Source organism: Macaca mulatta, chromosome 8 (assembly GCF_049350105.2).
Source record: "Macaca mulatta isolate MMU2019108-1 chromosome 8, T2T-MMU8v2.0, whole genome shotgun sequence".
Taxonomy (NCBI): Eukaryota; Metazoa; Chordata; class Mammalia; order Primates; family Cercopithecidae; genus Macaca; species Macaca mulatta.
Genome location: NC_133413.1, coordinates 30,285,077 through 30,311,275, shown reverse-complemented (window position 1 = coordinate 30,311,275; position 26,199 = coordinate 30,285,077). Strand labels below are relative to the sequence as shown.

The following is a 26,199-nucleotide window of genomic DNA, read 5'->3' as shown; positions in this document are numbered from 1 at the left end:
TACCTTCTACATTAACTTATTTTTGTTTGTGAATGTTTGTTTTGGTTCTCTCATGCTGTTTGCAGGAGAGATTCTCAGACAAAAGCTTCATGAATTATTGATAAATGAGTTGTTATATGTTTGGCTTTCAGAGAAAATGTTTATTAATTGTCAGTTATGAGGGAATTCAGACCTACCTGCCTTGAGCATTAACTCCAGTTCCAAGGCAGTGAACACAGAGAAAAACTGAAAACACTTTGGGCCAAATATTCAAATATCTCCCATGAAGAGTAAGTCATATTATCATATATGTACTTTGAAATATATAAAATAATAGACAAATTATTACTATCAGAAAACTGACTTTGCTGCCTGAAGAGAAGATTCTTTTTCAACACCTAACTTCTTGGCAGTTTTTGTTTTAAAGGGTGAGAAAGAAAGTACACATGAATTCAACACGTCAAGGAATATACTACAGCAGTCCTCACACCTCTTAAATCCACAATAACCTAATCCCTTATCATTCATAATGTTTTATGGTTTTCAAAGAGCTTTCACAGAATTTTTTTTCACTTGGTCTTAATTTGACAGCTTTGTGAGGTAGGTAGAGTAGGTATTTATCTTCTATCTTCATTTACAAACAAGGGAACTGAGGCTCGGAAAGTTGAATTGTTAAAGGTCATAAACTATAATAGCAGAAGGCAGAGCCAGGCCTCTTCAGAGTCTAGAATAAATCTTCAAAGTATGATTCTTGGATTATCTGCATAAGAATCACCTGCAGTTATTTTTGTAACTACAGATTTTAAAGTCCTATCACTTTGGCCTTACTAAGTCTCTCTAAGAGTGGAGCCCAGAACTCGGCATCTGATGCAGAACAACTGAATATCAGATAATGATATGAAAGCCAAAGACTGAATCCATGTGGATGTTCATGTGATATATGATGCCATCAGATCAGCAGGGGCAAGTTATAGTAGTGAGTTTCAAGCCAGGCTGCAGATTAGAATCACCTGGAAAGCTTTTTTCCTTTTTAAGAAAGCTACCAATTCTTACTTGTATGAGGAGAAGGTGTTAGGCATCTGAAGTAACCCAAGTGATTCTTACCTGCAGTCAGGGTTGAGGACCCTTGTTTAAATATGCTTTTTACATAATACATCCAGCATGTTCCAGCAATTTTCTTTCTCTTCTGATTATTTCATGCCTAATAAGGTTTACAGTTTATATTGTAAATTATTTAAACATTACCAGATAAACATTTTTTACTTTAAGATTAAATGATATTCATAGTAAGACTACTAATCATGCTTCATTTAGCTACAGTGATTTTCCAATATCAAATCAATCACCACTTTGGACTGAGGTTATATATATTTCAGTTGTAAACAAGAATGATCCAGAATCTGAAAATAAGGGTGTGGGGCAAAAGCTGTAGCCTACTGGCTATTGGGCAAGGCAAGTGCAGACAATCAACTCACTATAGGAGGGCCTGGAAGCCAAGGTCTGGTGGCTTTGGCAAGATCACATCTCACTATAGAAAAATACAACAATGAATACAGAGAAAACGTTTTGCCATTTTGTAAGTGTGGTTACCACAAAGAACCTTATAATGTATGATGTTTATCTTATCACATGCCTCCACAAAGCAAATTTTGAACATTAAGTTCTGTATGAATCAATACTATTACATGGGAAAAGATGGCCACAAATTAAAATTTTTCCATCATGCATATGGATAAGTTATAAAAACACAGCCAGTAAAAGTAATATTTACAAAAGTTAGAAAAACAGCACAATTATAGGGGAAAGAATGCCCATCTCTTTATTCCACTGCTAATCCAAATCCTGAATATCTCTGGATGAAGATTATTTCGAGAGAATGCTGAGAGAACCTTTCATAGACTAATCAAATTCTTCTGTTATACTTTTATTCTATTAGCTAAAATACCCTTGCTGATTTATTAAATTCTCCTACAGTTTAAAAACACAGTTCTTTTTTCCCTTAGTGTAAATAAAACTACAAAGTCCTACTATTCATCTGAGAAGTAAACCTTGCATAGAAAATTTCTTTAATTCTGAAATTGTTTTATTAACTGAGCTACCAGAATGTTATCTCACAACTAGTTTACAGCATATGAAAGTTCACTACAAAGCAGTCACCACATATTTAGGATTTTTCTAAATATAAAATGAGTGGGTTTATAAAAATGCTTACCAGACAAATAATTATCTCTTCATAACCTAGAAAGACGAATTATTTTTGTGATGATAGAATTGTTAGTGTTTTGGATGCCTTGATGTTCCAAGTTTGATGCAATATAAAAAGCAAACATTTACCTTTCCAGTGGACACAATTTGTAGTTGACTGAAAGCATGTTAACAGTGAGTTACAGCAATCAGTCATGCAAAAGGCAAAGAATAAAATCTTTTTAAACAGCACAAGTTTTCCACCTTAGACAAGACAAATTAAGCACTGGTTCCATCTTCTTCAATAACCCGATTCATGCTGGTGCCATGTGTGATGTGAGTCATGGGATTATTACTGAGATCTCTGATGCTGCTATGTCGTGACTGTTCATTGAGTCGATGAGAACTACTATGCCTGGAGTGATCTGTTAGTCGTGACATGCTGCCATGAGGTAGTCTCTCCTCCATTCCTCTGTAACTGCAGGGCGTGTACCTGTCACGAGAGAGTTTATTTTGAAGTGGGTAACAGAACACACTAGAAAATTAATAACACTAATAATTTTCATAAAAACGCCTCAGTAAGGGAAATTATTAGGAAATCAACCATGAGAAAGTAATAACCAACTTTTGATTGCTTAACTTCGTTAACACTGTAGAATTATTGACATGGCCAACAAAAGAGAAGAAATAATCCACTCAGAATTAAGGTTCCATTCATTCTCTGCAAAAGGACAGAAGCTAAGATTAAATAAGGCTGATCGATTTAAAGCTGCACTAGATATGGATACCTTTGTCATTCAAATGAGTTTTGAACAGGGTGGGTTCAGGGAGAGGGGTAACAACAAATAGAAGAAATGTGGCATTGTCCCTGGCAGCCAAGAAGAGTGGCTATGATCAGTAGACGGGTACACTCAAATTTTATTAAAAGACTCTGATTGGAAGAGGGAGAATATGAAATCAGAGGTGAAATCGGTATAACCTAAAAAAATAAATAAATGAATAAACTGGCAAGCAATGATGACAGTATGTGCCGAAAGCTGCTTTCCAGATAGCCCAGTTAACAACTGAATTAACTACCTGTAAATTATCTTAATTACCTCTCATCAGGGCTTCAGGCTGTGAAGATGCTCCTTCATGGAAGCTACATCTGCTTGGAAGTTACGTCCTAACACTTTGTAACCTATATTCTGGCTAAAGTAAATTCTTTGTACCTTCAGCTCTAGACCCAGCTTGGAGTTTGTGAGCTGGGCTCCCTCTGCTAACTGCAGGCTGTCTCCTTCTCTGCACTTATCTTGGAAAGCAACAATGGAGCTGTTAAATTTTCTTTTGTTGCAGTCCTGACTCACTGAGCTTTGCCATGAGGAATAAGATTAGCTCTAGGCCAGTCAAGGTCAGGAAAATCAATTATGACTTTTTTATTAGGCCTTTGCTTATGGAGCTAGCATGCTATTTATCAATGATTCTGGCTTTATAGTGTGCTCTTTCAAGGTAAGGACCATATTTTATCCTTTAATCCCTAGTGCCTCAAGAAGTATTTGTTTAAAATACTTTTTGTTTATACTTACACCTATACATATACCATTTTGTAAAAGTATTTGATTTAGGATAATAAACCTCAAAGAAAACTTAGTATAATCTATAACTTTAATTAAGATTAAGTTTTAAGTAACGTTTCTAAAAATAATATATAGCAGGCTAGGTTTTTTTTTTTTTTTTAAACAGTCATCAAAAAAACTAATCATAAGCAGCTGCAGATCTGTTGGCTGTCAGAAAGCGTTAATCCACCATTCCTTCACAAAAATAATTGTAACAAATTTCATGACTCAGTGTGAATTATTTATAAAATTTAAAGATAGATTCATACACCACAGAGGTGATCTTCTAGTAACATTTTCATTAGATCAGAGTTTAAAACTTGAGAAGTCCTTTGAAAATTATTTTTTCAAAAAAACATGTATTTTGGCCGGGCGCAGTGGCTCTGGCCTGTAATCCCAGCACTTTGGGAGGCTGAGAAGGGCAGATCACCTGAGGTCAGGAGTCCAAGAGCAGCCTGGCGAACATGGTGAAACCCCGTCTCTACTAAAAATACAAAAATTAGCTGGGCGTGGTGGTGGGCACCTGTAATCCCAGCTACTTGGGAGGTTGAGGCAGGAGAATTCCTTCAACCTTGGAGGCAGAGGTTGCAGTGAGCCGAGGTCGCACCACTTTGCTACAGCCTGGACGACTAGGGCGACACTCTGTCTCAAAAAACAAAAACATGTATTTTTGTTTCAGTAAAGCAAAAAAGAAAAGTTAAATATGAAAAGATAAATATTTTAAACATTTCTCATGTTAATAGGTAAAATGTTATTTCTCATTCATTAAAAGATAACTTCATATTTAGGACCTAAAACAGTTTTAAATTTGTTCTGCATGTTTCGGTAAATAATGACAATGTTTGCAGATGAAAACATTTCAGAATGGGCTTGTTATTCTAGTCTAATAATTATTATTCTGCATAATGGTTGTTGCCTTAAAACTGAGTAGAAGATTTTTCCAAGTTTCCAAATATGACTTGGCAGCTGATTTGGAGATCTTTCACCTCTCAATGGCTACCCAAGCGTCTGTCTCAAATAAATATGGCAAATGAAAAGAGCAAAATATGATGCAGTTTTCTAGTAATGATATAAAGTTTTCTTTTAAAAATCACTATATAAAAATATAAGCTGAGCATTTTCTAAAATGAAATATAAAGCTTTGAGTTACAAAAACTCAAATAATATATTTTTCATAGAAAAATTTACTATATTGAATAATTTTATCTAAATTCCTTAAGTGACACATATGGCCATCCACAAAACATTTTAGAATATGAACAACCTGCCCATGGATAATTAAGAGTCAACTACATAGAAAAGTAAATTTAAATATACTGTTTAATCTCAACTGTATATGTAGGAATTACCAAGTTTATTTTTTGACAGTCATTTAAACCACTGTGACCACTGACTCTAAAACACAATGTGAAAATGTAAATAAATTTTAATATAAGCTTAGACAAAACAATTAGGATGGTTAATTTGCTGCTATTGTCAAAAAGATACTGTGGTGCCTTCCAAAGTCAACATAAAAAAACCTTGAAGACGACTGACTCTTTCTGAGTTTCCATAGTATTTGCTATCACTAATCTAAATAACTGAATTAACTGTAGTTTTACTAATACCTCCTTATTTATTCCCTAGCTTTTTCTTGTCATGGCACCCACTTACCAACCTAATCATTCATTCCCAAACCTCCACCTACCTACTTATTCACTTCCTTTTTCACCCACCCTCTCATCTAACCACCAATTACTTATTCTTTGAAGCTGACATATGTGTGTAGGTGTATTCACCTCAGCCTATTTTGTTTTATATAGCACAGAGATCAATAATTATCCAGCAAAGAATCTGGGCCAGAGTGAGTATTGGGAAGTGTGTGTGTGTGTGTGTGTGTGTGTGTGTGTGTGTGTGAGATCCCACAGCCAATGAGATGACTAGAAAATGACCAAAACATAGTGTTGACACACAAAGTTAAAAACTGACTGAAGCAGAAGGAAATCTCCATGAGATGGCTTTTCAAATTACGACAATCCTTGTTCAGACTTCTGGTTCACCATAGTCTTGGAATCTCAAATCTGCCCTAAAGTTCTAGGTACAGCAAAGAGTCCTACAGTATGAGTACTCGTGCGCCACATTACAAAACACCTTCAGTAGGGTGCCACTGTCATTCTGGCTCCTGAATTTCTGGGAAACATCCACATTATTTCTAAAGTCATTATTTATTTGATAGATGTGTACATTCCCTACTATATACATGCCTAGCACTGTGCTAGATACTGTGAAGGAATATGGTGTCACTTAGTTCTTATTTTCTAGAAGCTGCAAACTTAGCTGAGGAAAGACAATTATACAGAAAATAGATCATAACAAAAAGAATGATAAGCAATTTCTCTGACTCACATGCCCATTGTTCTTCTTCCTGTATTATTATTACTGTGAATATTTCCCAAGGTCTTGTTTTTGGCCTGTTGTTCTTTTTTTAATAGTGACTCAAGGGATTCTAGCTCACAATTTTAATTGCCAACTACCTCGTATTGATGATTGTAAACTTTCTTATCTAAGCTACAGCTCTATTCAGATGAGAGTGGCTGAAATCTATTTTTAACTGCCCTCAGAAATTCTCTACTTAATGTAAACTCATCTTTTACTGTTCATTCACCCTACTTATCTCCTCTAAGATATTTTCATGAACCAATCTGACCTTTCTCTTTCCTGCAGTTCTACATCTATTATCTTTAACACTCACTGTCTTAATTATATCCTGGCTTGTGCTATTATTTAATTGGTTCATATGTATATGTCTTATCTTTCCTATAAGGTTATATGCTCCTAGAATGCATAAATTACATGTTACTTTTCTTCCATACACATCTTATCTTTCCTATAAGGTTATATGCTCCTAGAATGCATAAATTATATCTTACTTTCCTTCCATATACATCTTTATACACAGTATGTCACATGCATAGATATTATACTATAAATAATCATTCATCATTGAAAGGATAAGGCCAGGCCGGACATGGTGGCTCATGCCTGGGCCAGCTCTTTGGGAGGCGGAGATGGGGAGATCACTTGAGGCCAGGAGTTCGAGACCAGCCTGACCAACATGTCAAATCCCCGTCTCTAATAAAAATAAAAAAAAATTAGCTGAGTGTGGTGGCACACACCTGTAATCCTAGCTACTCAGGGGGCTGAGGCATGAGAATCGCTGGAACCTGGCAGGCAGAGGTTGCAGTGAGCTGAGATAGTACCACTGCACTCCAGCCTGGGCAACAAAGTGAGTCTCGGCCTCAAAAAAAAAAAAAATAAATAAATAAATAAAAGAAATAAAGAAAGGATAAGGCCGATAACGTCAAATAAAGCTGAGTTCATGGAGGGTGGTGACTGATAAATATATGTTAAAAGAATTCTGATTCCCTCCCTCCTTATCAGTATTTTTAGCTGGGACCCCTAAATTACTGTAGAAACTTCCTAACTAGTCTTACTCACAATTTTCTTCATTCCGATGCTATTGCCAAGTGATTTTTCTAAAATACAAATCTGATTTTCTCACTTCAATGCCTGAAGTCCTATGATAGTTTCTCACTGCTGTGAGGGAAAAATGCAAACTCCTCAGTATGAATTCCTCTCCGTCAGTTGCCGAAACATGCAGTCTATGCTCTAGCCATACCCACGTACCTAACTACCTGCCTGTCTTCGTTGCCTCTGCATGTGCTGTTTCCTTGTCTTTAACTCCCAACTGCCTCCTCTGAATCCTATTGAAAGTAGAAGAGACATCTCTTGCGAAGCTTTCACTTTCTTTTTTTTTTTTTTTTTTGAGACGGAGTCTCGCTCTGTCGCCCGGGCTGGAGTGCAGTGGCCGGATCTCAGCTCACTGCAAGCTCCGCCTCCCGGGTTTACGCCATTCTCCTGCCTCAGCCTCCCGAATAGCTGGGACTACAGGCGCCCGCCACCTCGCCCGGCTAGTTTTTTGTATTTTTTTTTAGTAGAGACGGGGTTTCACCGTGTTAGCCAGGATGGTCTCGATCTCCTGACCTCGTGATCCGCCCGCCTCGGCCTCCCAGAGTGCTGGGATTACAGGCTTGAGCCACCGCGCCCGGCCTGAAGCTTTCACTTTCTATGATTTATTAAATGGTTTTCTTCTCTGAGATCCCAATGCACCCTGTACACATTTTTACTATACCTACTGAAGTGTATTGTAATTGACTGTTTACTCTTTTGTCTTCCTTCTCTGCATCCCCAGCACTTAGAAGAATGCTTCTCATATAGGAGCGCTAAGTGGAACAAAAGGAGGAAGGAAGGAGAAAGGATCCTTGTGGTTAAAATGAAGTCACTGGTGATGTTAGAGGGTACAGTTCAGGCAGGTAGAGAGGAGAAAAAGACTACACTTTCAAGGCATAAAGGATGGATTAGGAAGAAAAATATTCAAAATAGTTATTTCCAAAATTTAGCCAGGAAAGGAAAAGGAAATGGATACAAGATAAATCAGCATCAAAGAAAGACTGCTGCTCTTTTAAACACAGGGTAGCTGACCAACAGAAAGTAAAAGAAAACAAGTTAAGAGGAAAAAACAGAAGATTAAAAAAGGAAAGTACAGAGAATCGGATCCTACACTAGGAGGACAGGGAGAAGACTGAGACTGACAGGACAGAAACAGCTGTGGAAACAGATGTTTTCAAGTGAACACAGAATCCTGTCAGTTTCAGGCATTATAATTTCCATTCTTTCAGTTTCCCAAACTAGAAATCTTAAAACAAACAAACAAACAAAAAAATCCCAAAAAAGTCTTTAGCACATTCCTTTTCTCTAGCTGCTAATATTAATTTCTTACCAATCTCTATCATTTCTTCTTTCTTCTTCTTCTTCTTCTTTTTTTTTTTTTGAGACAGAGTTTTGCTCTTGTTGCCCAGGCTGGAGTGCGGTGGCATGATGTCAGCTCACTCCAACCTCCACCTCCCGGGGTTCAAGTGATTCTTCTGCCTCAGCCTCCTGAGTAGCTGGGATTATAGGTACCTGCCACCACATCTGGCTACATCATTTCTTCTTTCTAAATATCTTTCAGGTCAGCTCTTCCTCTCCTCCCACTGCCACCATTCTCCTAAAAGCCTTTATCATCTCTCAAATAAATTACTGAAAAAATCCCAAGCAGTTTCTAATTCTAGTGTCTCATTTTTCAAATTTAACAAGAAACGCACAGCCAGGCTTCTCTCAAACATTTTCTCTGTGAAACCAACCCCTCCCCAGCCACCAGAATTAATCACTCCCTCCTCTATGCTACTACTGTACCTAGTAAACAGGGGTTGGCAAACTAAGGCCTGCTGGCCAAATCCTATTTTTGCAAATAAAGTTTTATTGGAATGCAGTTACTTCTATTTGACTACATATTGTCTACGACTGCTTTCATGCTACAACAGCAGACTCAAATAGTTGCAATGGAGACCATATGGCTCATAAGGCCTAAAATATTTACTATCTGACTCTTTACGGAAAACGTTTGCTAACTCCTGAACTATACTATCATACTTATATGTTGCTTTGTCAATTACAATAATAGAAGCTGATATGAGGTACTCGCTGAGGCAGGCACTGTTTCAAGGAATTAGGTAGGCTATCTCATTTAATTTGTACAACATTATTAAAGAGGCAGATATTACTATTTTCATTTTATAAATAAAGAAACTGAGGCTTATCATTCCAGATCCATGTTCTAAACCACAAACTGACTACACTTCTTTCTAAACAGACTGTGAGCTTATTAAGAGCAAAGATCATGCCTAAGTCATCTTTGTATTCTTAGGGCCTAGCACAGTGCCAGATGTTGCAGGTGTTCCATAATTGTTTACTAAATTAGTCTTACTAAAATAACCACTTTTACCCGGTCTTCTCCCTGCTCAATCCCCTGCAATAACTCCCATATTGCTTACCGCATCAAATCTAAACAACTCTGACTGACTTTAAGTCTGACCATAGTCTGGACAACTCTATCTAGCAAAGTTCAAAGGCTTAATTATGTTCAACTTCTATTTCAGAATTGGCTGCTCTTCTTTCTTAAGCTGTATGACCATAATTCAGCTTATGAAATAAACTACACTACTAACAAAACTCACCTGCCATCACGTGATCTGTGGAGGCTGCCGTGGTAGCTGCTCACTTTGCTGTGGACGCTCCCTGCTTTGCTTCTTTGATCATCCACCATAGCCAGCTGAGTTGAAGAAGCATGGGTGGATGTTCCTTGAGTGGAAGTTCCCCTTGACTTTCTTATGATAGGAGTATTTGGATCCCTCAGGAGAGACTGTGCAAAATCAGGTTCCTGGAGTACCTGTCGGCTCTCATTCACTATCCTAGACAACAGAATAGTAAGTTTAACATACATACCAATCTTCCCACAGACCAATAAGCAATACTTCTGTGCAACACTGATATTATTCTTGAAATTAATTGCTCGCCAAATTAGATCTATAGGACTGATATGAAGAAACATTGTTGACAGAGGAAAGACTATAACAACAATCCATGTCAATCTGTCCCCTAAGGTGGTATGATGGAAAAAGGCCTGTGTTAGAATAAGGAAATCAGGATTTTAGTTCCAACTTTATCAACAAAAACGTGATCTTAAGCATGTCATTATCTCTTCTTCGTTTCATTTCTTCATCTATAAAATGAAGGTATACAATTTCATCATTTCTAAAAGGTCCCTTTCAGCCAAAGAAATTTGTCATTCTCAAGATACTGAACTATTATGAAGATATAACTCTAAAATAGAAAAATTGTTTTCTTGCATGGTTTATATAACTAGTAGAGGCTTCACTGTAGCATGGATACAACATTTAAGTTGTAAGAGCAGTTGTTTTAGTGTACGAGTTGATTTTATGCAGAAGCAGTTGTCTAGTGCTGGAATAAACATGAGCAGTCATAATTAGAATAAAACAAAATGAAAAATTAAAGTTACAATTAAGTCTCAGACATATTAGAAGCTTAAAGGGAAACATTTAGGGGAAAAATTATTGTCAAAAACAAAAAATTCTAACTGCTATCAAAGGATTAAGTAGACAGATGGCTTATGATGATGAACAAGGCAGTAATTAAATTAATACATGAGCTAAACAGTTGTAAAGGTTAGTGTCTTGGATTATGTAAATAAAGGACTTACTATGAAAAATCATAAAGTTAAAATCAGATCATCAATTTCACTTCAAAAATAAAACTCCAGCATGTAAAGACTGGATCATATATTGAGAAATTACATATATTATAAATTTTCACATTACAAAAGGATTGTCATTATTGCTGTTGTTTTTCATGTTGGGGTAGGTGGGCTGAAGGAAGTCTAGTATTTATCGAGTACTTTATATATATTCTTCTTTGAATCCCCTTAATAATGTCATCATTACAGAGATTCATGTCCTAAGAGTATATTTCTAAGGGAATATTGGATATCTATTAATAACAGACATTATAATCCCCATTTCATATACAAAGAAACTAAAGTTTTAAGAGATTAAAGAACTTTCAAAAAATCACACAACAAAACCAACAGTCAAGGATCAAACAAGTTTAAAGTCTTAGAGGCTAATCACAAGGTAATGATAAAACAGTGTTTATATATATCTGGAAAACAAAGTGTCAAAAACATGACAGAAAAAAGAACAAGTCAAAAATAGTGGAAAAAAAAAATCTGGATTCGTTCCTCTGTCATCAATGACCTTATTCACATATATACATACATCCTACCAAGTCATTCTTGGTTGTTGACTTTATTTTCTAAACTTGGTTAAAACTGACTTCTAGTTGTCCCAAAAGTTTAACTCACGTTCAAATGGTGAAGGTTTGTCCCCTCATTTTACAGATAATGTCCAGAGAAATTAAGTGAAATGACCCAGGTAATCCAAAAGAGGATTTCTAAAAATATTTAAATCTATGTCAGAATTATTAGCATAAGTATGGTCTTAAATCTGGCTTCACTTAAGGGGAGAACATTAATTTGATTAGCACAATATTAGAAACGAATCTACAGCATAGTATAACAAAGCAGTTAAAAGCAAAGCTCTGGAGTCAGACTGTCTGGGTTTGAATCTATATGTCAGCAATCACTTGTTATGAAATCTTGGTTCTATGCCTCAGTTTCCTTATCTGTAAAATGATGTCCTCCCTCACAAGGCTGTTTACAGCATTAAATGATTTAATGTGTAAAGTGCTTAGAACAGTCTTTGAGTATTAAATATGCCCAATAAATTAGTACCCATTATTATGATTATCTTATAGTCGTTTCCCAAAGGCTAACCAGACAAATGCTAGAAATAGCCAAAGGGTGCCCACACTCTTGAATGCCAGAATAAGGGGCTGCCACTCCAGCTCAGAGCACATTCTGGCTTGGAAGATGACAAGGACTGTTGGTTGGAAATCCACAGCTGCAGAAAACCAAATGGAAGGGCCCGAGAGTTTTAACCAGTTTCAGAAGGATTTGGGCCCAACCAGTATCCCCGCCAACTAACTAGGATAAATCTCTATAAGGAAAGCTTCAGTTTAGCTCTATCTGGAATTTCTAATGCAACTCTATTACAGAATTATTTATATATGGCCCAGAGGTGTCCAGGAATGTTTAATTCAAGTCCTTTCCTCAGCATCGTGCTTTACTGTGATTACAATACAGTTTTCTGAAGAATACACAAATAAATCACAGTAAATCCCAAAAGGGAGGAAACTCTAAGAGAGCAGGGTCTTGGCCTGTTCTGTTTGCTATCAAATCACTGGTATCCAAAGTTAGTTGGTGGCACATAGTAAGCATTCAACAAGACTTTCTTTTGTTTTTTTTTTTTAATTATACTTTAAGTTCTAGGGTACATGTGCACAACATGCAGGTTTGTTACATACGTATACCTGTGCCATGTTGGTGTGCTGCACCCATTAACTCGTCATTTACATTAGGTATATCTCCTAATGCTATCCCTCCCCGCTGCCCCCACCCCACAACAGGCCCTGGTGTGTAATGTTCCCCTTCCTGTGTCCAAGTGTTCTCGTTGTTCAAAGAATGAATATGCCCAGAAGATAAATGTTTTTGGTTGCTATTGAGTGAGCTCATCCCCTTCTTCCCTTCTCTGCTCTACGAAATTATATTTAAAGGAGAAATGCATGATCTGATATCACTAGTAGCAGTCTCAGATATCAGAATAAGAAATGTATACAGTCATCCCTCAATTTCCTCAAGAGAGTGGTTCCAAGACCCCCTGCGGGTACCAAAATTCGAGGATGCTCAAGTCCTTATATAAAATGGCGTAGTATTTGCATACAACCTCTTGTATATTTCAAATCACCTCTAGATTACTTACAGTACCTAATATATCACTTTATTTGCATAGATTCAGTGTAGTGCTCAGCATGCAGCAAATTCAAGTTTTGCTTTTTGGAATTTTCTTGAATTTTTTTTTTCCCAAATATTTTTGATCCATTGTTGGTTGAATCCACTGATATGGAACCCCCAGATACAAAAGGCTGACTGTATATTAAACTGTGATGTTAATATAATTTGTGTAACAGAAATTGTTAATTACTGGTATTTTAGTGAATATAAACTTTATTAGTGAGGCAGAAACTAAAGTAACTTCAAATTGTATCTCATGAGAAAATGACATTAACCAGTACTAGGCACATTCTACATACAATTTTAAAATATTTACAGACTACCCCACAAAAAAATCATTCTTTCATGGATCCTAGGTTAAGTAAAATCATAAGAAATATACAATCCACTAACTCAGAGTTTGTGATAACTCAGACAGAGATACCTATGAGACTTAAAACTAAGTAGAGTCTGAAATCATTTGTTTCACTGTGAAAACTGAAGGGTCTTGTTTTGTTTTGTTTTACAAACTAAGGTACAAACATTCAAAGATTCCTTAAATATGCCCTCAAATCACACTGTAATATGCAGTATGGCCAACTATGAATTAAACAACCTCTAACACATTTCAATTAATCTACTAATATCATTTTTCTATTTGGCTTTAACATGTACTATATTAGAATGGAATAAGAGTATTTCTTTATGTCACTTTTGGTACACTTGGAAGAACAATGGACAACTGGAGACAGAAGTTTATCTAGCTCTTATCAGTAAATACCTGTGTGACTTTGGCCAAGCACTTAACCACTATCTTGGTTTTCTCATTTGTAAAAGAGAGATAAGAATATATGTCAACCTTCAAAGGAATATCAGGAAGATCGGATAAGAATGTAGAGAAAAGCATTAATTTGCTTTTAAGAAAATTACAATTTGAATTTTTTTCACAAAGATTGGACTTCCTTCAAATACTCTGAATTAGTACAGGAGGCTTGGTCATCTTCGGGACTACTTGGCCGTCTTCTCAAAATAAGTTTTTAGTTTTAAATTAAGACATGCTACTGTGCCAATCATAACTGGATACTGCTGAAAATGTTATAGTCTTGTTTGAATAATTCTCCAAATCCAAATCATTTTAACACAAGCAACACACAAAAAAATTACGTAAATGTGAGGTTTGTGAACACTGTGATAATTTATTTCAACTTACTCTTTTTTCCTACGACCATGAAAAAAACTGGCCCATTCAAAGCATGTCTTTTTGCTTCCAACCCAAAATACAGAGGGAATGCCAACTATGAGAGCCATCAAGTATTTCATCAGAAAGAGAATCAAGTCTGGACGACTCATTTGAGTAACCTGGAAGAACAGAAAGAAAAGCATCTTAAATATATAAAAATAACTTTCTATTAAAGGCCATTATGAAATCTTTTTCTTTTTCTTTTTTTTTTTTTTGAGACCGAGTTTTGCTCTTGTCACCTAGGCTAGAGTGCAATGGTGTGATCCTGGCTCACTGCAACCTCTGCCTCCCACGTTCAAGCAATTCTCTTGCCTCAGCCTCACGTGTAGCTAGGATTACAGGCATGTGCCAACATGCCCAGGTAATTTTTGCATTTTTAGTAGAGAGGGGGTTTCACCATGTTGGTCAGGCTGCAGGTGATCTGCTGCCTCAGCCTCCCAAAGTGCTGGGATTACAGGCATGAGCCACCGCACCCGGCCCAAAATCTTTTAAATAAAGTAAGAGTAAAATAATTCTACAAATTTGATGTTCTCACTTATAAGGTTTTATAGGTAATTTTCTTATTATGTGGAAAAAACACACTCCTGAAAATTTGACAATAAATTTATACTCTATACATTGAGACATATCTATCTATCTAGATAGATATGATGATAGACATTTGGCTGACGTTAGTCATCTTCTAAAATACGAAAGAATGAAGAGCATTTGTACAATGGTGGGGGAAGGGTGGTGGTGATGTAGATGAACTTTTTAAAAGAGTAATGTGAAAATAAGATGCAATAAAAGGAAAAGACTGATAGTTTTGACTATTAAAAAATTAAAACTTCTATAGAACAAAAAGCCTTAAATCAAATCAATAGAATAATGACTAACTAGAAATATCAATTGTATTATCAATCAATAAAGCAAACCTAAGGAAAAGAAAATGAAGAATAGACTGGGTGTGGTGGCTGTAATCCCAGCACTTTGGGAGGCTGAGGCAGGCAGATCACCTGAGGTCAGGGGTTCAAGACCAGCCTGGCCAACATGGCGAAACCCCATTTCTATTAAAAATACAAAAATTAGCCGGGCGTGGTAGCAGGCACCTGTAGTCCCAGGTACTCGGGAGGCTGAGACAGGAAGAGTCAGTTGAACCGGGGAGGTGGAGGTTGCAGTGAGTCAAGATTGTGCTACTGTGCACTCAAGCTTGGGCAATAGAGTAAGACTCTGTCTCCAAAAAAAAAAAAAAGATAAAAGAAGAAATAAAGTATTTGTTAAGACAAAAAATAGCAGAATAACCCAAAGTTGGTTACTGAAAAAGGAATAGTCCAGACTCCAGTCTAATCAAAACAACAAAGGGAAGAAAACAGCAAATACACAGACACAGAAACGATAATAAACAGATGCAAATAGAGAAAAATTAAATAATCTTAAAAAGACTACTTTGCTCAATTCCATGCAAACAGACTTGAAAACCAATGGAAACAATTGATAGGAAAATGTAATTTAACAAAATTGACTCCAGAGGAAATAAAAAAATTTAAACAGATATATTATAGAATAAATAAAGTTGTCAAAGAGCCACCTCCTCTCAGAAAGCACTAGACCCAAGAGTTTCATAGGAAAATGCTAATAAACCATTAAAGAACACATAATTTCAAATTGTCTGAAAACACACAAAAAGAAAGCTATTAAAATTATTGATATAAAGCAAGAATAAAATCGTACTTAACAAAGGCTCCATAAAGAAACTATTTATTTATGTCTCATTTAGGAATTTGTATGCAAACAGAATTCAACAGCAAATTAAAAGAATAGGCCAGGACCAAACAGGGGAATGCAAGCATGGTTCAATATCAGTAAATTTATTTATAAATTCAACATATTATTAGATCAAAGGGAAAACATATGATCATCTTCATAAATGCCACAAAGGCATTTGATAAAAGTATTCACTCTTGATTTTTAAGAACTGTAACAAAATACAAATAGATGGAGTCCTTAAAGATGCTATATATCTATATCACAATCCAAAAGCAAACATCATGCTTAATAGAAACACCAAAAGTCACCAGAAATATTTTCATTAAAATATGGGATACAAGAAGAGTATCTACTGCCACCACTCTTAGTTAACCATTTCAACAGCTCTAGACTGCAATTAGATAAAAGAAATAAAGGTTATAAAAACTAGAAAGGAGGAGGCAATGTGATCGTTATTTATAAATAATATAATTTTATACCTGGAAAAACTAAGAGAATAAAGTAAAAACTATTATAAATTATAAGCGGGGTGGCTAGGTATGAAATAAAATACACAAATAACTTTCACATATATAAATATCAATTAGTAGATATAAGAAAGAAAATTTTTCATTTACCATTGTTATGGGCTAAACTGTCTCCTCTATCCAAATTCATATGTTGAAGCCCTAACTCCCAGTACCTCAGAATGTGACTGTATTTGGAGGTGGGGCCTTCAAAGAGGTAATTAAGGTTATGTGGGTAGATCCTAACCCAATCTGGCTGATATCCTTATAAGAGGATGAAATTTGGACATAAAGACACCAGGGATGTGTACACATAGAGAAAGACCACATGAGGACACAGCAAGCAGGCTCCCGTCTACAAGCCAAGGAGAGAGACTTGAGAGGAAACCAAACCTGCCAGCACCTTCATCCTGGACTTGCAGCTTCTAGAACTGTGAGAAAATTAGTTTCTGTTGTTTAAGCTACCCAGTCTGTGGTCTCTCATTATGGTAGCCCTAGCATACTAACACAAACTATAACAAAAGAGACAAAACACCTAAGAATAAATTTAATATGAAAAATAATCTATTTGAAGATGTTTTAAAACACACCCCACTTCAAACATGTTCTTAGTTAGAAATAATTTATCATAAGAAAGGAGATTATCCTTGATTTAGTTATCAAATTCCAAAATTCCAATAAAAATACCAAGAGTTATATGAGAATTAGACAAGTTGATTTTAAAGTTTATAGGGAAAAACAAACAAGAACAAACCGGAAAGTCCTGAAAGAGAAGAAAAATACATCATTAAGCTATAATAATTAAAGCTGTGTAATTATGGAATACAGTGTTTAATATAAGCAGTATTTAAGTAAGTGACATTTCAAACCATTCAGAAAAAATATGTTTATTCAATAAATGGATTCTGGACACGCTTCTAGAAAAAAACAGCTGTGAAGTCATACCATATTTCATACCTAGATTAATTTCTAAAAGATCAAAAATTCAGGCCAGGCACAGTGGCTCAGGCCTGTAATCCCAGCACTTAGGGAGGCTGAGGCAGGTGGCTCGCTTGAGCCCAGGAGGCAGAGGCTGCATGGCGCCACTGCACTCCAGCCCGGGCAACACAGCAAGATCCCATCTCAAAGTAAATAAATAATTAAATAAAAACAAAAAAACAAAAATTCAAACGTAAGAAAAAAATTAACAACAAAAAATACCATAAAGTTAAAGTTGTAGATGAAAGCTTTTATTTCGGGGAGAGAGATGAGGAGTTACTTTCTAACAATGACACAAAACTTAGAAGCCATCAAAAAGAGACAAGTGAGCCAAGCACAGTAGCTCCCATCTGTAATCCCAGTGCTTTGGGAGGCCGAGGCAGGCAGATCCCCTGATGTCAGGAGTTCGAGACCAGCCTGACCAATATGGTGAAACCCTGTCTCTACTAAAAATACAAAATTTAGCCAGGTGTGATGGTGGGCGCCTGTAGTCCCAGCTAGTTGGGAGGCTGAGACAGGAGAATTGGTTGAACCTGGGAGGCAGAGGTTGCAGGGAGCTGAGATCATGCCACTGCACTCCAGCCTGGGCGACAGAGCTAGGCTCTGTCTCAAAAAAAAAAAAAAAAAAAAAAGAAAGAAAGAAAGAAAGAAAGAAAGAAAGAGAGAGAGAGAAAGAAAGAGAGAGAGAGAAAGAAAGAAAGAAAGAAAGAAAGAAAGAAAGAAAGAAAGAAAGAAAGAAAGAAAGAAAGAAAGAAAGAAACAACTATGCCAGATAAAATCCCACATTTCTGCACGGCCATAACTATTGTTAACAGCAGCCAAAATACAATTAAAAAGCTGATATAAAATTGTTGCAAATTATATGGCAGATAAAAGGGCTAATTTCGTTAATTAATAATAAACTCCTACAACTAAAAAAGCCCATGACCCGAAGAAAAACAGGCAAAATATACCAACAATTTACAGAAAACAAAAGACAGATCTAGAGCTCAGACTCATAGTTAATTATATGCTGGTTCTACTTTTCAACCTATCAAATAGGTAAGATCTGAAAGTCTGACAGTATATTGCATTAGCAAATGTGTGGACGAATACTCTCATATATTGGCGATGGAGAGGTAAATTCATAAACCTCTATGAAAGACAATTTGGCAATATCTATCAAAGTCATGCCCTTTGATTAAGCAACTATTTTAAAAATGTATGCTATATATTCATATATATATGTGAAATGATGTATGTTCAAGTATTGTACATATATCATATACCAATAGTAAAATATTAGAAGCAGTATGATTTATCCACTCAATGGAATACCATGAGGGCATGAAAAGATACTGAGGAAGAGTTTTCTCTTTTGGTATTGATCTCCAACATATCATTAAATGACAAGAGCAAGGTGGGGAAGTGTGTGTGGGAGCTACCAAGTGAGTAAAAGAAAGAGGGAGCAAAGGAATATACTTGTTTGTACACGCATGAATACCACTGAAAGAGGATATACAAATTCCTTATAAAATTCCAAGTAACACTTGGAATTTTACTTGGAATTTTATAGAGGGGCACTGGGAAGCTGGGAAGCACAGGCAGTGATAGAAGAGAGACTTTTCCCACATACTTTTGTAGCTTTTGGGTTTCGAACCAGTAAAAACTTTTTTTTTTTTTTTGAGACAGAGTCTTGCTCTGTCGCCCAGGCTGGAGTGCAGTGGCACGATTTGGCTCACTGCAAGCTCCACCTCCTGGGTTCATGCCATTCTCCTGCTTCCCAGAGTAGGTGGGACTACAGGCACCCGCCACCATGCCCAGCTAATTTTTTGTATTTTTAGTAGAGATGGATTTTCACTGTGTTAGCCAGGATGGTCTCGATCTCCTGACCATGTGATCCGCCCACCTCAGCCTCCCAAAGTGCTGGGATCACAGGCGTGAGCCACTACGCCCAGCCTCGAACCATTAAAAACTTTTAAGAATAAAAAAACAATTTAAAAAAATATATGTATGAAGATTCTAAATATAAAAATAAGTGCTGGGTGGGGCACTGGGAAACATCCTCACTGTTGGTAAACTGGTATAACCTTACTAGTACACAATCTTGTAAAACTTATAAAAAATTTAAATGTATATTCCATTTGATTCAGCAATTCTATTTTGAGAAATAACATCCTAAAGAAATAACATGTCAATAATAGGGGATTGTTTAAATAAATTATGGTACATCCAAATTACCAAATAAACAGTCATTCAAAAAAATAATGTAAATGAAAAAAGGAAAATACAGACAGTGGTGTGCTGGTAAAAGTTCAACAACTGGCTCTCTGGGTCAAGGGAAGCCCTGATTTGCAGCATCTGCCAACTTCGATGGTCATTTTCAAGCAACCAGTGTGGTATCACTGAACGTGGAGTTGCCTCTTATAGGCCTGAGAGCCAGCTACAGCACACAACTAGGTGTAGACCGATGTGCCAAATATGATCACCATTTATGTTTCAAAATTATACAGTCATGTGTCACTTGACAATAGGGATATGTTCTGAGTGATGCGTCATTAGGCAGTTTTGTCATTGTGCGAATATCAGAGTGTAGTTAGACTAAACCTCGATGGTATAGCCCACTACACACCTAGGCTTTATGGTATAGCCTATTGCTCCTAGGCTACAAACTTGTACAGCAGGTTACTGTACTGAATAGTGCAAACAATTGTATCACAATATTAAATATTTGGGTATCTAAACATAGAAAGGGTAAAATAAAAATACAACATTATAATCTTATGGGAACACCATAGTCCCATATGCGGTCCATGGTTGACTGAAACACTGTTATGTGGTGCATGACTGTAATATCTATAACATTATTTATACATATATTAAATATGACTTTTGGTATGTTTTTTAATATACCAATATGCACTGTTCTGGCCATCTATGACTGTGTAAAAAACTACACCAAAACTTAATGGCTTAAAGCAAGAATTTATTCTCTCTCAGTTCTGTGAATTGACTGGGCTCAGCTGGGTGATTCCCACTTGGGCTCTCACATGTAGCTGCAGTCAGATGATGGCTGGGGCTGGAATCATCTGGATGCTAGTTCTGAGCTGGACATACCTACAGGATGGCTTCTTCACTCAAATGTCAGCTAGGATGGCTGGAAAAGATGGGAGCTGACTGAGAAGATCTCTCCCTCTCTCTGTGATTGATCTTCTCAATCACCTTTCTTTCTGTTTCCCTCCCTTCATGAAGTCTTTCTACACAGCTTAGGACTAGCCTGGGCTTCCACACATCTTGTGGTCTCAAGATAGTCTGACTTCTTACTAGAGGCTGACCTCTCCCAAAGCAAGCATTCCAGGAGATCTTGGCCAAGTCCTGGGGTCATACAGATCACTTTTGTTGCATTCTACTCATCAAAGGCAAGTCACAGTGCCAGCACGATTTAAGGAAAGGGACTACTCAAGAGCAAGAGATGTGGTTCCCTGGTTGGAGGCAGGGGGCTGCATCTCTCTGAAGAGAAGCTACCATAATGGTTGCTACATATGGTTGGAATGTTTGTCCCCTCCAAAACTCACGTTGAAACGTAAACCTCAGTGGGGGAATATTGAGGTGGGACCTTTAAGAGGTGTTGGGTCATGAGGGCTCTGCCTCATAAATGGATTAATGGGTTATCACAGGAATAGGACTGGTGGCATTATAAAAGGAGGAAGAGGGACTGAACTAGTACTTTGAGCCCTCTCGCTATATAATGCCCTGCATCACCTCAGGACTCTGCAGTTCCCATCAGGAAGAAGACCCTCACCAGATGCGGCCCCTTCAACCTTGGACTTCTTAGCCTCCATAACTGTAAGAAATAAATTCCTTTTCTTTAAAAATTACCCAGTTTCAGGTCTTCTGTTATACTCAACAGAAAACAGACTAGAGACATAGGGATCAAAAAGTGTGGAAAAAACGTAAATTGTGGTTATATTGATTTACAGGGGTAAGGGGGCTTTTCCTCTGAGTATGTTTTATCATTTTCTTCCTACATATTCTGGACTTTTTAAAAAGTAGAAAAGACTATATGTGTATAATCAAAATTGACAAAACATTTAACCAGGAAAACTTTTACTGTATTAATGGAATTCCACAAGTTCAAGAGACACAATGTAAATTTATATTATGATAGATATCAACAAATGTTCTACAAATGAATTGCTCTAAGAAATTATCAAAAATTATACTGATATTTAATCTACAGTATATGATATAGGAATATCATAAATATGTAAAGCTATATAAATAAATCAATGATCAACTAGATAGAAAACACAATAAATTTGTAAATGAATCAATACCTAGGACTTATATTCTGCATACACAAACACATCCTTTCTTGCATTTTCCAATATGTATTATCCAATATGGCATGCTACTTCTTAGAGGCAGATATTCACATAATATTAAGGAAGAACACATGAATGTAGTAGATAAAACAGGTTGAAAAGCGTAAAGTACTTAGAACTGTGTTTGACACCTAATAAATATTCAAAAATGTTTTTTAGGAGCACTACTATCCCAGAAGATATTAACAGGTAATCCATATTTTATCCGATTTTATTTTACCACAGAATATCTTAAAAAGATATTGGGTATTATGAGACTCTCCCCCTGCCCCTGAGGGATTAGACATTAATATATTCAAGGTTCTGAGAAGTCCTGAAGAATTGTTCATTTTGTTTACCTCAGTGTTTTCTAAGCTGATAGATACATTTTCCCCACTGAAAATTAAGGAGTTGGAATAGGTAAATTCTAAGATTTATTCTAATAGCCTATGAGCCTATTAATCTGGAAAAACTTTATAGGGGAATTAGAGACTAGTTTTGCTACAAAAGTTATTTTCCTTTTCCATTATTAAAAAATCTATCATATTAGTTAAAATGTACATATAACCATGACTGTATAAATTTTTTTTCTTTTTTGGCTCACAAAAAGAGAAAATCTCATAAAAAAGGAGTGTGGGCCAGACGCAGTGACTCACACCTGTAATCCCAGCACTTTGGGAGGCCAAGGCGGGCAGATCACTTGAGGTCAGGAGTTCGAGATCAGCCTGGCCAACGTGGCAAAACAGTGTCTCCACCAAAAATACAAAAATTAGCCAGGTATGGTGGCAGGCGTCTGCAATCCCAGCTACTCGGGAGGCTGAGGCAGGAGAATTGCTTGAACCTGGGAGGCAGAGGGTGCAGTGAGCCGAGATCACACCACTGCACTCCAGCCTGGGTGACAGAGCAAAACTGTCTCAAAAAAACAAACAAACAAACAAACAAAAAACAGTGGAGTGTGGCAAGGGAAAGAATGAGAGCTGGGAAGCAGACTTCAAATCACATTTGCTTATACTCAATAAATGGTGAGAAAACAAAGACTAACTGAAGAAAAATAATTATTTGTAAAGAGGTGACTTACATAAGTAATATGATGAAGAGGATGAAGGCAAAGAACATAAAAATTAAAACTAATAGAATTGTAATGAAAAAAGATAAAGAGAGCTAATCAGAGTTGATAGCAGAATTAGAACAATTGTGTGATATGAAGAGCACTGGCCTGAGCAATGTGACATGGGTCCAATCACTTTTTATAAAATAAGAGGCTTGAACTTAATGACTTCAAGGCTGTCTTCAATTCTAGATGACTGATCATGAGTCAGAAAATTATCTGCCCTTGTTGAACTTACACTCTAGAACAGGGTAAGGGTGCAGTGCTATCAATGTATAGGAACTAAAGAAAGCTTACAATTTCAGGTAGCAATAAGAACAAAAACACAAGGTAGGGGATAACGTGTGTGGGTGTGGTGTGGTGGTGGATGGGCAAGCTATTTTATTTTTTGAGACCCAGTCTCACTCTGTTGTGCCCAGGATGGAGTGCAATGGCAGGATCTTGGCTCACTGTAACCTCTGCCTCCTGGGTTCAAGCGATTCTCCTGCGCCAGCCTCCCAAGTAGCTGGGAATTACAGGCATGCACCACCACGCCCAGCTAATTTTTGTATTTTTAGTAGAGATGGGGTTTCACCATTTTGGCCAGGCTGGTCTCGAACTCCCTGCCTCAGGTGATCCACCCACCTCGGCCTCCCAAAGTGCTAGGATTAAGGCGTGAGCCGCAGCGCCTGGCCAGCAAGCAATTTTAGATCAAAGTGGTCAGTAAAGGCTTCTTCAAGGACATGACATTTAAGTAGGGATTTAGGCAGAAGAAACGGCAGTAACAATAATCCTGACAGAACAAGTCTGTTGTCTCTGAAGAATAACAACAAGGCCAGCAAGGATAAAAGTGAGCATGGATGGAAGAGATGTGGTAGGAGATGAAGTCAAAGAAGGAGGTAGGGGTCAAGTCATATATGGCACTGCAGGGAATAGTATTTAAAAAAAAAAAAAAAAAAAAAAGGATTTTATTCTAAGAGTAATAGGAAGCCCTGGAGGGTTTTGTACAAACTGGCGACATGATCTCACTTATGTTTTTAAAACTCGCTCTGACTACTGTGTTGAAAACAAACAAAAGTAGAAGCATGAAGATGAATAGGAAGGCCACTGTGAATTACTGAATGGCTTGGACTAAGGTAAAGGTGGAGGTACAGAAAAGCTGAAGGACTGGATCTGAAATATGTGAGAAAGACAGGGTGCACAGACAGCTCCAAATTTGTGTCTGAACAACGAGTGGACGATGATACCATTTACTGAATGGAGCAGAACTGGGAATGGGATGCAGGAAGCAGATTTGAGAAAAATTCAGAGCTGTGTTTTAGACATACTAAGTTTGAAATGCTTTATAGACTTTCAAAAGGAAGTGTCATGTAAATAGATATTCTGGAACACAGAAACAAGGTTGGGCTGTATAGTCTAAAACATGGGACTGGATAAGATTACACAGAAAAAAGGAGAAGGGAAAGAAAACAGAGATCCTAGGAGAGACACCCTATCTTCCAACTTCTATTCTTTAGCACCTTAAACTGAATTGTCTGTGTAAATTAGAAATATTGTTCACATAACATAAATGCTTGCATAAGAGGGAAGGAGCGCTAAAAACAAAATCAGTAAAAGCAATAACCAAAACCTCCAATTAGGCAAGAAGATTTGGAAAACAGCAAGGATGTAACACAGAACATTTTGCATTACAGAGTTCTGGTTAAAGCCAAAATTCCAGAAAAGACAAGTCAGCACCTGCCCATGGCAGGGATACAGTAAGAAAGCAACTCAAACACCACCTGTTTTTTGAACATGCCACAGGCAGAGTGTTGGAGCCAGAGGGCCAAGACACTAGGAAGAACAGCCAAGCTACTGCTATAAAGGAGTGTCCCCTTATAAATGAAGAACAAAGAGGAGGGAGAATACATTATTATCTACTTATAAATCACACAGAGACACAAAAATAGTGGGGTAGTTAGTATGTAAAACAGGCCATATACTAGCTAGAAAGGCAAAGCTCACTAAAGAAAAGTATTTAAATAAAGGAAATGGGATACAGTGTTTAGTTTTTATTTTTAAAAAGCCCTATAATAAACCGAATTTTATTTATTTATTTATTTATTTATTTATTTATTGAAAGGGGCTCACTCTGTCACCCAGGCTGGAGTGCAGTGGTGCAATTCTCAGCTCACTGCAACCTCCACCTCCTGGGTTCAAACAATTCTCCTGTCTCAGCCTCCTGAGTAGCTGGGACTACATGCACCCGCCACCACGCCCAGCTAATTTTTCTATTTTTAGTAGACACGAGGTTTCACCATGTTGGCCAGACTGGTCTCAAACTCCTGACCTCAAGTAATCAACCTGTCTTGGCCTCCCAAAGTACTGGGATTACAAGCGTGAGCCACCACACTTGGCTATAGAATTTTTAAAGAAAAAACTCACAAAACATCTCAGTTCCTTGCATAATTAAAATGGACAAGTAAGAAAACTTTCAAGTATTCTTTTTAAGTGTTCCTGAAAACGCTATATTCCTATTGATGTTGTATCACCTTTGCAATTGGAAAAAACTTACCTGATGTATCCCAGCACTTTGGGAGGCTGAGGCAGGTGGATCACCTGAGGTCAGGAGTTCAAGGCCAACCTGACCAATATGGTGAAACCCTGTCTCTAAAAACACAAAAATTAGCCTGGTGTGGTGGTGGGTGCCTGTAATCCCAGATACTCGGAAGGCTGAGGCATGAGAATAGCTTGAACCTGGGAGGCGGAAGTTGCAGTGAGCCGAGATCGTGCCTTTGCACTCCAGCCTGGGCGACAGAGCGAAACTCCATCTCAAAAAAAAAAAAAAAAAAAAATCCCCAAAACTTACCTGATGTATTTCTTTATCTACCTGGAGAATACCTGGCAAAAAAGGGAGACATCAGCATCTACTTACTGTAAGCCCTGGGTCTTGATGACTGTCCCTGTTCTACAACAGCCTGGCTAGCTATAAATAGCCTACATTCACTGTCTTCTGAATCACTGATCTCCACTAACAGTGCTCCGATTTAATCTACAGAATTGCAATAACTCTTTTCAACCATCATATACAAACCATTTACCTGCGTTTTGATTTTTCTATTTAGATACATAATCCACAAAGACTTCGAGGCTTAAATTATTTTTAATTAAATAGAAAAAAAACTACTCATGCTAAGGGTGAAATACCCTGCAAAAAAAGAAAAACACTTAAAGTAT

General features: G+C 37.0%; 1 protein-coding gene across 4 annotated transcripts in view; it reads right to left on the bottom strand.

Moving 5' to 3' along the window:
- Window positions 1-1,743: 1,743 nt before the first annotated feature.
- The window catches only part of FZD3 (frizzled class receptor 3), a 70,722-nt gene continuing 46,266 nt past the window's right edge, over window positions 1,744-26,199 (bottom strand). For 3 of the 4 annotated variants that reach the window (XM_015145072.3, XM_015145071.3, XM_077942649.1), the window contains 3 exons: window positions 14,294-14,442; window positions 9,854-10,087; window positions 1,773-2,656 (listed from right to left, as the gene is read on the bottom strand). In XM_015145072.3, coding sequence (XP_015000558.1) covers window positions 2,443-2,656; window positions 9,854-10,087; window positions 14,294-14,442 — 597 coding nt within the window. In that variant the 3' untranslated portion in view covers window positions 1,773-2,442. 4 annotated transcript variants of the gene reach the window in all.